Source organism: Charadrius vociferus, unplaced genomic scaffold (assembly GCF_000708025.1).
Source record: "Charadrius vociferus isolate BGI_N301 unplaced genomic scaffold, ASM70802v2 scaffold38, whole genome shotgun sequence".
NCBI lineage: Eukaryota > Metazoa > Chordata > Aves > Charadriiformes > Charadriidae > Charadrius > Charadrius vociferus.
The window spans coordinates 3,346,489-3,362,044 of NW_009650176.1; the positions used below are offsets into that span (position 1 = coordinate 3,346,489).

The 15,556-nt window shown below is 44.4% G+C and overlaps 2 protein-coding genes across 2 annotated transcripts in view; one reads left to right on the forward strand and one right to left on the reverse strand.

Annotated features, from left to right (window-relative positions):
- Positions 1 to 15,556, reverse strand: part of DOCK1 (dedicator of cytokinesis 1) — a 304,390-nt gene that overhangs the window by 194,154 nt on the left and 94,680 nt on the right. The gene's annotated exons all lie outside the window — the stretch shown is intronic.
- FAM196A (family with sequence similarity 196, member A) overlaps positions 1 to 15,556 on the forward strand; it is a 33,271-nt gene that overhangs the window by 8,044 nt on the left and 9,671 nt on the right. The window contains exon 2 of the mRNA XM_009892719.1: positions 13,725 to 13,796. Coding sequence (XP_009891021.1) covers positions 13,725 to 13,796 — 72 coding nt within the window. The remainder of the gene's footprint in view (positions 1 to 13,724; positions 13,797 to 15,556) is intronic.

The following is a 15,556-nucleotide window of genomic DNA, read 5'->3' on the forward strand; positions in this document are numbered from 1 at the left end:
GTTCAGCAGCACTTCAGGCCTTGAGGCTGAAGGTTCAAGACTCTTCCGTCAGATCGGCTGCAGTGACGCAAAGTTAAAATCAAAGCAAACTTCCACAATTCAAATCTGGAAACACTGGCGAAGTCTTATAATGAATGATTTAAAAAAAAAAAAAAAAAAGTGTAAGCAGAGTACGTTCTCGCTAAATATATCCGTATGAATTACCGCAGATCACAAGGGAAGCTTTTCCACCTGTCACCGAGCTGTCCAAATTGCGTACCTGCAAGGAGAGGTTTTCTGCTAAATCAGTCTTTTTAAGAGGATGTTATTTAGGTACTGAATTACCAGTTTTCACTTTACACAATTAGAATAATCCTTTAATAACTGCATTTTGACTGTCGGTAGTATTAGAACGCACAGAGACAGCGCAATGAGCCAGGCACCCATCCAGTCAGGTAAAAATGAGACAAAAATGAGCTTTATTGTGTCAAATTTCTCACTGCGGTTCGTTCACCGAGAGATTAATCCCCAGATTTCTAATTGACACCTACTTGTGAGCCCTTGTGCTTACGCAAAGACACACTTATCTCCTCTCTTGACTAGGGGGAAAACGGATTTTCACTGTGGACAATTTTAGTAAAAAGACTTGTTTGGAAGAGGGTCATTTTGTTTTTAAACTGCTACCCCAGTTCCAGAACTAAGACAGAAACGTGCAAGGCAGTCTTGAGAAAGCTCCTGGGCAAGACGTGCAGGGAACTGAGGGTACGCAAGCATCGGAGACCACGAGGAGGTTGAGCTGGATTCTAACATCTGCGGGACTGTTTCAGAAACTGGAGGAAAACATCCCTTACGCGAGTTGCTGCCAGGCGCGCGCCTCTCCATCCTCCCTGCACGCTACCTCTGTCACTCACTGCCGTCTTCTCGGTTTAATTACAGCTCCACAAACCCTTCTCGGCTCAGACCCTGAAAAAACTAAGGTGGTCTACGCTGTTTCATAGCTCTTAATGGCTTCATTTTTGAGCTTTGCAAAGCTCAAATATAGATGAGTAAGTAGATAACCAAGTTAAAATAGGCAGAGCAGTGCAGGACAGGGGCACGGGCACGTATTCGCTGTCTGCAGGCGGCACTGCTACTCTTCCCTGTCACTGAACCTTTTGTTCCACGTTACAAGCAAACACTTAGAAAAGCAGCAGTTTAATAGAATACTTAAGTGAAAGCAGGACAGTTCGGAGCTGTTTTGCAACAGTTTTGCATCTCGTGGAGCAGCAGTGTAGGCATCGGCCGTGTCACAGGGCATCCAAGAAGGAAAAGTGCCGTTCAGAGGGAGGTTGGACATCTCTCACGCACACCAGCTGTGCTGAGCCCTCTTCTACTAATAAGATGATGATGGAGGATGTTTTTCACCACATGCATGAACAAAGCAGGAGAGGACAGACAGCACTGTAATGGTTATCTTACTATTTTTTTCTCTTGGTTCCAATATCCGAAGAGGCGATAGAAGCTCAGAGTAACCTAATAATTCATCAGCACGAGAGCCTGGATTGTAGAAATGAGCAGAGGGGTTTTTTTGACATTAACAATGCAATTTACACCGCGGAATAGTTCAACCTGGCATGACTTAGGTTCTTTCTTTAGTAAATGCAAAGAGATTTGTTTACTTCATTGTCACCCACACAAGCTCAGGAAAAAAATCCCAGGGATGAGACTTCCTGAGCATCTGTGTACAAAGCTCAAGCAAATGCCAAACTGCTGCTCTACAGATTCTCCCGTACTGCGCTGAAATCTCAAACTCCCATTATTTAAGGAAAAGAGAAACCAGAAAGCACCGAGACCTGCAAAGAGTTATTCAGGCTGCAACAGAAAAAGAGCTCAGCACTTCCAAGGTCCTTCCTGCTGTTTTCCTCTCCAGACAATTCCCCATCCTTCTCGCAAGTACCACACCATCAGCGAGATCAGTGGCCAGCAATAATCTTAATTTTATGCTACCGCACAATAGTTAGAATTTTAAATAAGCTCTTTGGGTTGCGTATAGTATGGCTGATGGAGTTATTATTGTAAGCTGGCACAGGCTTGTATATGTAATACGCACAAAGTATTTGAGCTCGCACCGAAATCTCAATCACTTTGGAATCACGAAAAAATACCACAGACTTCTTATTTCTCCTATCTTCCCTCTTTTATAGAAACAATGCCTGTTAGTAGTCATCTTAATTTAAAACTCTGAGTCAAGCAAAACCCAAGGCGTTGTGTTTTAATAGAGTTATTCACCTGTAAACGCGGTGTTAGTTCATACCTATGAAATACCCTTTGGTCTGCTCGGTTGAGAGGATTTCATTTGCATGAAAACCGTGCCGTTATGAATCTCCGTGCTGTGGCTGACGAAGGGCTATTAGCCACAGGGCAGGGAGCCGAATAATCCCTCCGTAGGTGAGAAACAATTCAGCTCAGGATCGGAGCAACAGGGAGGAGCGAGGGCACGAGCTGCAGGCGGGGATTTTTGCCTGGTGAATACACCACCGAACACGTCACCCCAGCTAGTCCCAAAAATTACACCCAGAAGAAATTAGTTTTAAAATGAGGTGGATCCGGGGGTGGAGGAGGAATGGGAAGGCAGAAGAGGAACGTAACACGCTCTGAAGCTGCAGGAGAAGGAGGGGTGCAGCAGCACCGGTGATGAGCTGCGGGTGCAGAAGTCGCAGAGCATCCAAGTGATGACGGGCTGAGGTCGGGAGCAAAATCACAGCAGAGAGATTCAGAGCGCACGGGGTGAAGAGACAGACCCCGTCTCAGCCTAACTGCTGGAGCGTGCTCCCCGCTAACCCGCTGGAGGCGTTTGGCCTAAGAATTATACGCCAGCGATACAGTTGCTACTCAGCCAGAGCAAACAAATTCCCTGAATTACTATTAAGACAAAGAGTTGACATTTTAATTATCCTCCTGATTTTTCTGATGAGACAACAGAGGCGCAGATATTCAAGAGAGATGCTAGACCTCGTGTGCACCTAATTCCTATAAGATTTTGTGATTTTACTTGAAATACATTTTAATTCTCTCCATTGTCAGGGTGGGTTTTTTTTTCAAATCACTAGACAGCCCTATTAAAATATGTTGGTTTTTTTTAAAACAAAAAAAACAACCTTTCACTCCCTGACTAACCTGAGTATAATATAAAATGTATTTACGGGGTGAAAGCACTTGAATTGCTGTCTTGGGAGTCATGCCATACGCCCACAGTGCAAATACCTCAAAAAGAAAATTAGTCATCTGCTTCCAACTGTCAGGATTCGGTAAAAGACAAACTACTGTCTTGTAAACAGTCTGAAAAATTTCACTATTGAGCTGCTGTACATTTCAAAGAATTTCAGAAACCAAATGAGTAATATCAGCCCTGTAATAACAATACAGATGAAAAAAAAAAAAAAGTGGAAAAAAGATTCTGATATTATTTTAGAGCATCAGGATTTCTGCATGAGTTAGAAAAACCTTTCAAAAATGAGTTAGTGAATTGGTGCAGTGTTTCTTTTGCTTTTTTTGTGCGTGTTAGAACATACTTGTACCCGGCGTGACAACTAGGGTCCTCCCCACTACCTTCATGACAGCCAGAGGCTGCCTGGCCACACTCACTGAGCAGAGCACTGAGCCTTGGTCCCTCCAACCATGTCACTGCGCATCTGCCCAGCCTGCTCCTGCGACTCACTGCCTGTCCCTTCCTCAGAGACAGGAAAACCGTATTTATTAAGGTTTAGTTCATCCTCGCATACCAACTACTTAAAGGAAACCACCCCACTGATGCTGACCGTCAGGGATCTCAGTGAAGAATTGCAGAATGGTAGGAGTTGGAAGATCTGAAGGTCATGTAGTCCACCCCCCCTGCCACAGCAGGGTCACCTACAGCAGTTGCACAGGAATGCAGGTTTGGAATACCTCCAGAGAAGGAGACTCCACAGCCTCTCTGGGCAGCCTCTGCCACTGCTCTGCTATCCGCGCAGGAAAGAAGTTTTTCCTCACATTGAGATGGAATTTCCCGTGTTCCAGTTTGTGCCCGCTGCCCCTTGTCCTGTGGCTGGGCACCACTGGAAAGAGGCTGTCCACATCCTCTTGACACCCGCCCTTTAGAGATTGATAAGCATTGATGAGATCCCCTCTCAGTCTTCTCTTCTCCGGGCTAAACAGCCCCAGGGCTCTCAGCCTTCCCTCGTAAGAAAGATGCTCCATTCCTTTGACCATCTCCGTAGCCCTTTGCTGGACGCTCTCCAGCAGATCCCTGTCCTTCTTGACCCGGGGGGCCCAGAACTGGGCACAGTACTCCAGATGTGGCCTCCCCAGGGCAGAGCAGAGGGGGAGGATGACCTCCCTCCACCTGCTGGCCGCTCTCATTTTAATGACCCCCAGGATGACATTGGCCTTCTTGGCCCCCAGGGCACATTGCTGCCTCATGGTCAACTTGTTGTCCACCAGGACTCCCAGGTCCTTCTCCACAGAGCTGCTCTCCAGCAGGTCAGCCCCAACCCTGTACCAACGCATGGGGATGGAAAGCATAATGTTGTGTCCAAGTACCCAATACCTCTGGCACTGTGCCATTCACATCGCAGGCACGTACCTGGTATTGCTTAGACCTGGGCAGCTCTCAGTGAGGACTCCCCAGCTCCCAACATACACCAGAAGCAAACTGGCTTGTGCTTCAGCTCTGTACCACAGGATTCCGGCACGTGCGCCCCAGTGCACAGGCGCTGAGCTTCGCTGCAGCTGCTATGTTGATGGTTCCCAGAAAAGCTGTGCTTACTTCAGACCAGTATGGGAAGGAACCACCATGAAGGCAAATCCTGACTTCAAGTCCATGTGACTTTGCCAAGCAAGTCGGGCAACAGCCTACAGCTGGGTGGATCCGTTAGAGCTCCACAGCCCTTCTCGGGTCTCCCAAAGAGCTACAGTGCAGGAACAAAGAGTTGGCTTCTACTTGTAGTTGTAACACATCTATTGCAAACATAATTAAACACAGTGCAAGAAAGCCTAACCTGACCCAGGGCGCGCTGAAGGACCTCTTTCTCTTGCTGCTCTGAGTAGTCGGAGGGCTTCCCCACTGCTGGTAGAGCTAACCCCTACCTTGTCACATAAAGGGGAACATCCTCTCCAACACCAGTAAGGGGCCCAACGTTTACTGGGAGACACACCAACGATGCTCCCAGGGTTGATACTGGGGAACCAGCCAAGCAAAGCCAACAAGCGCCGGGGCAGGAGGGGAAGAAAAATTCTTTAGGTGAAAGCCAAGGAGGGGTAAAAAGGAAAAAAAAAACAAAAACAAACAAAACAACCAAACGCCAAAACCCACCATAGCTCTGAAAAGCATGGAACAATTTCATGTTTGCATCCAGCTGTAGACATCAAACAAAAAAGCCTCAAGAAAATTGCTCAAAGCACAACACTGTTCTTGATTTTTATCGGGTTGTACCGCTATCATCTATAAATGAAAACTGCTAATTGGTTAATTATGAATGCAGAGGAAACGTAGCAGCAGTAAGGCAAACCCAGTTTTTCTACTCCTCTACTGGGCAAGTGATTTTTCAGAACACCTTTATAGGAGCTGAAGGCTGACCCGAGGTGTTTTATACCTGTACGCACCTGCCGGCTTGACAGCAGAATAGAAGTTGTTAAGGGAACCAGAGGCAGATCCTAATCCACCAGAAACATGATTTTCCTGATAGAAATGCATTTCTAGGAGGCTTTCCATCGAGCTAGAATAGAAAATCTTTCCTGGGTTAGACTAAACCTACATGACTAAGCAGGATTGATTTTAACCCGCAAAACCTATACAGGTGATTCTCCTGCAGTTTACATAGCTAAAACTTGACTTATTCAAGCCATAAGGGCAACTAAACCACCCATAACACAGTGAAGTCATCTTATTCCAGAAGGCAAATTATGTTAATAGTACGTATGGATAATTTTCTCTTGAAGCATAGTTATTAGCGATATTAGCTCTGTAAGACTTTACAGTAGGAAACAAAGGTTTGGGGAAGTTCTCCACCAGACTACTTATTTTAAGCCATTATTCTGTAAAGACAGATAATATTAGTGTGTTTAACTAGCTATGCTATAAATAGTCCCAGCAGGACTAGGCCACGCATGGATATATAATACCCATTTACACAAAGACTTAAGGAGAACCATAGTCTACACTTCCTCAGCTATTCAGCGCGGCCAGAACTGTCACTTCTAAACCACTTCAAAGGCCCACCGCCTTCTCGAGATAATTTGTTTCACTGTATTTTAATGAAAACATCAACAACAACAAAAAAATTCTTGAAGTCTGTTTATCCTCCTTGTTGGTGGTAATACATCAGAAGCGTGATGAACATCAATATCATCTAAAGAGCATACCCATCTGAGCATAAGCACGCTCTGAAGCGCAGCCACTTCTGTAAAATCATGCCGTTAAGTAACTCAATTAATATGAAGTATTCCCTACGTCCCAGCAGATAAGGGAAGACATCCAGATGTAACACAGCTATCCTTCCAAATCGCTTTGTAAGATTTATTTTTTTTCTTTGTTTGTTCTTAAGAGATGTCCAGGATACTGGAGTTAGTGCCCCTTCACTAGCTGCCTACCGAATAACAGGAAAAAAATAAAATAAAAATCAGCATATACAGATCTAAGCTTCCCTCTCTAAGCTCAATGGGGTCTCTACTTTATACGAGCAAAAAACTACTGAAACGCAAAGAAGATTTTGATGTTACAGTCGGCATTTTCCAAAAAAAAAAAAAAAAGCCTCAAGCAGGTGCACAAATTCTGCATTTCACAGGGATTTAGAGGGTGTAATTCCCTTAGGCTGCTCTGAAAATTGCAGCCTATTAATAGTTACTGCCAGTCCATGTCAGCAAAATGGTTGTTCTTCATTATAATATTTTAATACTTGGAGGTGTTAATTGAGGTTACACTCAGGTTGTGCCAAGAATGCTAAAAGAAATGCAATAAAATGAAAGTCTCCCGAAAAAAATATGCAATGTAGATAGCAAGCACATGTGAAAAACTGAGTATGGAGAGGAGATACCCTTCCCAAGGTGACACAGCCAGTTTGGTGCAGACATGGCAACACAACTAACCTGCATCCATCCCTTCTCCAGAACCCGGACCGTACAGCACCGCGTAATACCTGAGACTGCCCGTGCCCATCTGTGCACGTCCACAGGAAACCAGAAAATACAAGATGTAAGGTATCAAAGAAAGAAGCTATTGGAGGAATGACTTCTTGGTAGTGTATACCAAAACACGTCAGATGCTGAAGTAGTATGAAACGCGGTAATAATATGAATACCAGGAAAGCTGATTAAACGTCCCAGTATATGCATCCAGATTCCTTCTTGCAGATCAGCACGCATCCCATCAAAGCAGGAGTGAACAGTGCCATGTTCACTTTGCAATATTGATAGGATTTAAAAAATAAAAATAAAAAAAAAAATCACACTCACTCAAGTCTATTTTCTTTAATGTTTTTGGAAAAAAACAATCAAAGTAGTGCAGGTTCTAGCCGATTACCCAGAAAGCAATGTAATTAAACCAAAAGATTTCCTTCAGCATCCACAAGACAAATATATTTCCAAATATAAACTAGAACATCTTTCTTAAGATGATAACTGAGGAAAAACTGGAGAGTTGACGATTAGCAGGGGAAGGGGTTAGATTTGGTGTGGTCTTATTTACGGAAGTCAGGAGGAGATGTCAAGACCAAACTTGTGTGAGAAGGCAAAGATGCCAAGTGCTGCCCTCTGCTGCACCTCACGTCTTAACACCAGCCGATTCCAAATGCTGCATCATTCAGGAGACCTGAAGTGAGCAGCCCACACTGCAACAAAACCACGCAAAAGTCCACGTGGAAGAGCCCGCAGGAGCACCCAGGGGACCACAGCACAGGAGCAGAACCAGGATGAGGCCGGGAGATGGAGACTGCAACCAGAAGGCCAAAATCAAGAACCTCTTATTCAACATTCACAATTTTTGTTCACATCTCAGCACAAAAATCCGTAACTAGATCTCAATTTCACTTAAAGGCTGATGGACTTTCTTCTTCCCGCGAGTGATTAGGGGTGATGGGCACATCCACACCCCACAGCAGAGCAGAGGTGCCCCAGCTTACACACCGGAGGGGTTGGCACAACCTCATGGTGCTCAAGTTTGACCTTCTTATAGAATGGATGAAAAAAGGGAGAGACTGAAGCAAGTTCTAAGATGTAATACTTCTTAAACCTATTCCCAAAATCAAGATGTTAAAATTGGTAAAGTGAGCTGCAAGGCTTAATGCTGAGATTGGTTTTGCATGAAGCACGTTGCCCGCGGCAGTCCTGGCTCGGGGGCAACTCCTGGCTGCCAGGCATCTCGCTCAGGCCAATCCGAAAGACTCTACTTTCGATATAAAACAGATCAAAACCAACTTCCATTTCTCTCAAAAGGAAGCACATTTTCTGTAGGAATCTTTGTTTTGAGTAAAACTTCACGTTTTACAGGATTTACTCTTAAAACACAGAATCCCAGACTGGTGAGGGCTGGAAGGTCCCTCTGGGGCTCCCCCAGTGCCACCCCCCGCCAGAGCAGGGGCACCTCCAGCAGTGGCACAGGACGGCGTCCAGGCGGGTTTGGGATGGCTCCAGAGGGGGAGACTCCCCCACCTCTCTGGGCAGCCTGTGCCACTGCTCTGCCGCCCTCACAGCAGAGAAGGCCCTCCTCAGGTGGAGATGGAACTGCCGATGGTCACGTTTGTGCCCGTTCCCTCTTGTCCTGTCACTGGGCACCACTGGAAACAGACTGTCCCCATCCCCCCGGCACCCTCCTTTGAAGGACTGATCAGCGTTGATGAGATCCCCCTCAGTCTTCTCTTCTCCAGACTGAACAGCCCCACGTCCCTCAGCCTCTCCTCATCAGAGAGATGCTCCAGTCCCCTCATCATCTCTGTAGCCCTTTGCTGGACCCTCTCCAGCCGTTCCCTGTCCTTCTTGACCCGGGGAGCCCCGAACTGGACACAACGCTCCAGATGCAGAGTAACACCAACTAGTTTACCCATGAAGAAAAAAGTTACTGGTCTCTCGCCTGAGCTCTTCTACACTGGAATACCCTTAAAATTATTTTTAAGGAGAGGGAAAAAAGTAGCTTATCCAAAATACTCCATCTCACAAGGAAAGCCTAATCACCCAGAACTCTGCTCTCCTGAACCCACTACCCACACTGTGCTCACAAACCGTTTCCAGCAGTTAACACTGACGGGAAGCTCAATTTTTCATTAAGTCTGCACTGCTAATCAACCTCACCGCATAAGATTTACACGGAAACGCTACGCCAATAGTAAAGCCTTTGCTGGCATGAAGTAGGTGAATTCCATGCAAGTGTTTATGTAGATAATTATGTGAAAACAAGAAAGTGAAAGTCCAAAGCCCTGGGGTATCAACAACAGAACTCTTTCATGAAGTTTAATTTATATAGAAATAATTGAATTTATACTGTACTAACGCTGACACAACACAGTCTTGGCTAAAGAGCCATCAAACTGCCCTACAGGAACCAAACCCTGCGCCACCGTGTCGTGTTCTCGGGGCCCACAAAGAAGTCTTAACTAATGGGATGGCTCAGAGACGGCAACGGTACCAAATCTGTAGTTTGAAGGGAAAATAATTTCTGAAAAGCTGAACACAGTCAACACGGAAAAATGATGCTTTAAGAGAAGTTCATCATAAATTACATCTGACTAGAAAAAACCCAAAAGAAGTATCGCTGTAGACAGTACAGTTTGTGAATGACAACGACACTAAACCCAAGCAGTGCCGAGCACGTACACTGAGAAATCAGTATTTCGAACTACCACCCAAGTATCGCATCACTTTTAAATGCTGCATCAAAGGACCATTTTCATCAGCTTAACGAGTCTGCCTTTACCATCAACTAGGAAATATGTTTTTTAAATACTGGAAAATCTGGAATTATTGGGCATGTAAAGATCATTATATGCTTTAGAAACTAATTTAAATAAAATACCGAAAACTCAATTTTGAGAAAGACAGTTTATTAACCTTAAGTGTATACGATACCTTATTTTTTAATAAGATACCAAGAACACTGCCAGTTCTGGAAGCAGGACTGTAGTCCACGACTGAAGTGGCACATCCATATTAAGACCAAATGTCCTCTAGCTTTTGCTAAGTAAGTCACAGCCCACCAGCCCTCAGCCACTTCATCACAACTAAAACACCCCTCTTTTGTTAGGATGGGCCTGGTGCTGGGGGAAACTGGTTGGTAAACCGGCACAGAAACCAAGATAGTGCCCGCACACGTACTTGTGTTTTACAGGTGTGAGCGCACAGGGAAGGGAAGGATTTGGAGACATAGCTGTATGGTTTTTAACTCTGCAATATGTTTATTTGGGTGTTTAATCCCATCTGACTTCTTGCTGATGTGTTCCCAAGTTCTGTGCCAGACCCAGTGGGCTGTCAGCGGGATACACCACCGCTCCAGCCTTGTCCTGAGGGCTCCGATTTATCCCTCCCTCTCCTCCACTCACGGTTTTCAGCACGCGCAGGAACACTCCTCAACCTCCCTTCTCTTTCAAACAACAAATTCTCACCTTTTGCCAGTCCCACAGTGAAAGCCGTGGTTCTCGAACACCCCAATTAGGGGGAAAAATAACGACTTGTCAAGATTCATGGTAGACAGATGACCTGGCCACCTTGCCTTTACAGTTGCCGCCAGAAACCTCGCGCTTTTAGAGGAAATCCCTCAGCGCATCGGGCACGTCCCTAAACACAACCAACCGCTTTCCTAAGGAACCCTACAAATAAGACGCCACTGTCACCCTCTGTCCCAGGGCTCAGCTCACAGCAAGCCGGGACAACGGGGACAGGCATTAGCAGGATAAACGACTTATATACTACAATTTGCTTTTGTAAACATTGGACTTTGAAAAACTTCTTAAAAAAACCCTCATATTATTAAATTCTTTGTTAAGCAGCGGAGGAGCGAGGCAGGCAAAGGGCGGCGCGGTGCGGGAAGAGGAGAGCCCGGCAGAGAGGAGGAGGTTGGCAGTCTCCGAGGCAGCTCATTAACTCGGGCTTTGAATGGGGGTTTGCGGGCGTACAGAGAGGAATGGAAATGTCCCAACTGGAAACTAACGACAAAAAAAACAAAAAAAAAAAACACACAAAAACCCCACCCACCACCAAACCCAAAACACAACCACAAAACAACAACTTGGCACCAACACAGGGTGTTTATGCCTTTACCCATCAAGAGGCGCTCAGACAAGTGTGCGGCGCTGCTCTGAAGGCGATTATTCACTACCCTTTACGGCCTCGGTAAATAAAGGCCTTCACCAACTCATCTGTAAACTTGCGACGCTGTACCCTCACTAAGAGTTTTTAGGATTTGATCAATAGCTCGGAAAAACATTTTACAAGTCCGAGTTTAATGGCGTGGTGACAATTTGGATGTCAACTTCCGAAAGACTCTAAAAGGGGAAATGAAAAACGGAGACTCCTTCACCCCTCTCAGAGGGCATAAGACATAAATATAAACAAATATAGACCAGTACAGGTTTTTTTTTCCCCCATAAGGGATAGTACATAATATAGAAAATTGGCTTTGTAGAAGTTCTTTTGCACACCTGGTTTGCTGTTAAAAATTTCACAATCTAGGTAATTTGAGTACATTCCTCTGAAGAAAAAGTATTTTACAGACCCCCGACGTACTACTTGATACCACGTTTCAAATCCACAGTGTTCCAAACCCTCTTCAAATCACAAACAACAACTGGAACAGCAAGAACTCTCCCTTGCAGTTTGCTTGCAGGAGGGAACAAAGTCTTTATCACAAAAGAAGTAGATTCGCCCTATTATGAAGCGCTGCCTGTGCTGCCGCTGTGCCCGCAGCGCTTGGCCACGGCAGCACCCCGAGCGATCGATAATCAAAGCAATCGGAGTGGGAGCAGCGATGTCGCCGCCCCTGCGAGCGCAGGCTCGCTCGGTTCGCTCTCTGCCTTCAAGCTCACACTGCTGAATTTCTTCTTTCCTAAAAGTGGATGTCTATATCAAACACATACCTCACGTAATCAACTTTTAAATCAACATTCAAACTTTTGAATCGACATTCAAACTTTTAAAATAGTAAGGAAAAGGGACACAGGACCAGGTGATCTTTTCTCACGGAAAACAGCGTAAGAGTATGTTCACTACAATAAATAAATAACCCGTAGCGTTTAGGAAATGCTGATTTTCCACCTTAGGGACGGGCACATTGAACAGTGTGTGTGTGTCATTTCCCATTAATACTTTATATTATAGAATCAGAGAATTGCTGAGGTTGGAAGGGACCTTTAAGATCATCAAGTCCAACCATCAACCTGCCCTGACCAAACCACTTCGAAACCACGTCCCTAAGTACCACATCTACCCTTTTTTTGAAACACCTCCAGGGATAGCGTTGGATATTATGTCACATAGAAATTAAGTCAACTTTTTTGCAAGTGTTGGATTTTTCCCTATCGTGACGCTGTCGGGGACGCAGAGAAAGAGACGTCGTGTCCCCACAGCACGGGCAGCTCCGGGCAGAGGTGTGGGATGCTCCTGGTCAGCAAAGCCAACCCTGAATTATTTGAGGTCAGTTCGTGGAACTGTTTGGGTACGGCCGGTCCCAGGCTTCAGGGCAGGACCCCACTGCAGAAGCCTCCCCTTCAGTAATCCCCACCACATCTGTTTTCCCACATCTGCAAAAATCCACGGATGAGGTATTTCCCCATTTCTTTGAAAAGCAACTCTGAACAAAACTTTGCAGATACTCGTCTGTATTTAACACAAACTGAAATAACTTTAAAAGTGTGTGATTTTAGCAAAAAAAGGATGTTAAGTACCAATATATAAATATTGACTTAGGAATTTTCATTTTAAACTCATTTGCGTGCAAGAACGTTCGTGTTGATGAGTAGGCAGCTGTGTTCTTTTTAATTTAATATATTTATTTTAATGACAATTCGATGTACAAAAAAGTACTTGCATACCTTAAAAACCTCTTTTTAATTCAAATTGACCAAGTCAGAGACAATATATAGGTAAATTAAGAGACACTGCTGTAACAGACTTCAAACCAAAGTATGATGAAGAACAGCTGTAGGCTGCGTGAGTACAGGAAAAGTTATTTAAATGTCATTTTTCTTCCTTTAAAGACATAAACATCCCTGCAACAGGTCTCCATATCTCGTTACTGAGACACAAAATCTCTAAATAGATGCCGATTTTCAGCATTATGTTCTATACATCCACCAATAACTAGGCAAAGCCTGATGTATTTGAGAAAGCAGAAAAAATAATACAGCAAACCAGCACGGCGACGCCTGTGGGAACTCTGAGCGTGTCCATTCACAGTGCTAGTTCATCACTTTGGTACACAGAAGCTTTAGCAAAAAGAGTTTAAGTAACTTGGTTTCCTTGTCGTTTTCCCTTTTAATTTACAAAAGTGTAACAGAAATAAATCTTTTATTTTCTCCTTGCAGTCATCAAAGACTCCTTTTCCAAAGTGACTTCATGTTTTTATTATTCAGTGAAGCTGAATATGCTATTTTTGATCCCGTTTTCCTAATGGCTAGGTTTTTTTATTCAATACTGAAGTTTAAAAAAAGAAAATCCTGAAGTTCTGATTTCTATGGAAAGAATTATAGAAGGCAAAAACATGTTAAAACAAATTACTTTTTAATGACCTCGTGTTCTTGTCTTTGTAGGCTTTCATATCGGACTGGTCAAGACACGGCTAATTGCGACACATGCAGGAACAGTGCATGTATTATCTATAGGTAGGTTAAAAATACTGATATTCCCACTTTTTCCTGAGTGAAAGTAATGATTTATTCATTAGTGAAAGATCACTTGCTAGCCTTGGTTTTTAAATAACACAAAGGAAAGTTAAAGTTTAAAAACAGAACATAACTTCCCTAAATTCATAAAATTCACCTGTTTCTAAGTCCAAAGTTTTCAGACCAAAAATAGGTGATTACGGTCAGCACGAGTGCTGTAGCTCTTGGATGTGAAGCGTTAGAAGGTACGAGCTTCTTTTTCACGTTGCTAAAGAAAGTTAGCGTTTTCCGTCCAATGAGTCAACATACTTCAAATTTATTTTCATAGCGGTAACTACTGGACTTGGGAAGTCATTTTGAGAGAGAGACTGCGTATAGCAAAGAGAACCTGATACAGATTCAATCTAGACTGTTTTATCAAGAAAACGGCATTACTACCCAGGTTTTTATGTACTTTTATAGCAGTGACGAAGTTTTAAACCGCGGATGGCAAATACGTCTCGCCCCACACGAACAGCACCACTACCTTCTTTACATCAGGTGTTTGCGGGCTCCACGCAACACCCAAGCGAAGAGCTGCTGCACCTCTACCACCTTCCGCAGACCTCCTGCGAAGGTGTACAGTGCTGTAAGGCCAACAGAGGTTTGGCTCGTTACTGTCAAACGGATAAAAGATGACAAACTGCTTAAAGGTTTTGTTAAAGGTTGTTTGTACCTGCCGTAACCTCTCCTCCAAAAGGGCAGCCCTGGGGTTTGCTCGCTAGAAACAGATCAGGTGCCAAAGGTAAAAGGATGCTGCTGCTTCTTTCTTCAAAGCAGAGGTTCCCCTCCTGAAGCTGATCAGCTACGAGACCCATTTTGAAATGTGCTGTATTCTAGCGGAGGAATAACAGACAGGCGGTGGGCATGACAGGAAGCCATCATGAGTCTGATGAAGTGTTTCAGACTGACAACTTAATTGTCCTCCTCCGTTAGAGTCCGACAAAAACCAACTGAATATTTTCACGCGTTGCAGGTTCAGATGAAAACAAATGCGTCTCAGCATTAAGAGTATTTCAGAACATCAGGCACAGGTGAAAATGTGTAAAGATAACTATTAATTACAGTGAAGATCCAAACTAAAATGAAGGTACAAACATCGGTTTGGCCTGAAAGCACAGAATTTCCCCCTTTGCCCCTTAATTCTCTACTTGGTCTCTGATTTAGGCAGAAGACCTGGAGCTGTTTATACATTATCTGCTAGCTGCCTGGAAGAGAAGCAAAAAAAAGGATGGAAAACTTCATCTTTTCTAATTGCCAGCTAACTAGAAAAGGGCACAATGCTGCTGCGTGCAGGGGAAGGAACCAATTCATTTATCCTTCCTTTGTAGCAATATTTAGAAGCATACACAGCCTCCTATCCCGCCTGCCGCCTTCTCAGCTCACCCCTGCACAATTTCTTGCTCAGGGCAGCTCGGGAAGGTACAACATAGCACATTTCTATCAGGGAAACTATTTTTGTTTCATTAGCTAAAAAAAAAAATCCAATTGGAAAATTTTTAAAATCATGATTCCTAGTCAGCAGATTTAAAAGTTAAGGAACTTTCTGGTTTTTATCTCTTACGCTCCCTGCAAATGAGTCCAGAAACACAGATGGCAAGTGTTTCCCTACCGACTTGGGGGTGTTGGTGGATGAGAAGCTCACCATGAGCCGGCAGTGTGCGCTGGCAGCCCAGCGAGCCCCCCGCACCCCGGGCTGCATCCCCAGCAGCGTGGCCAGC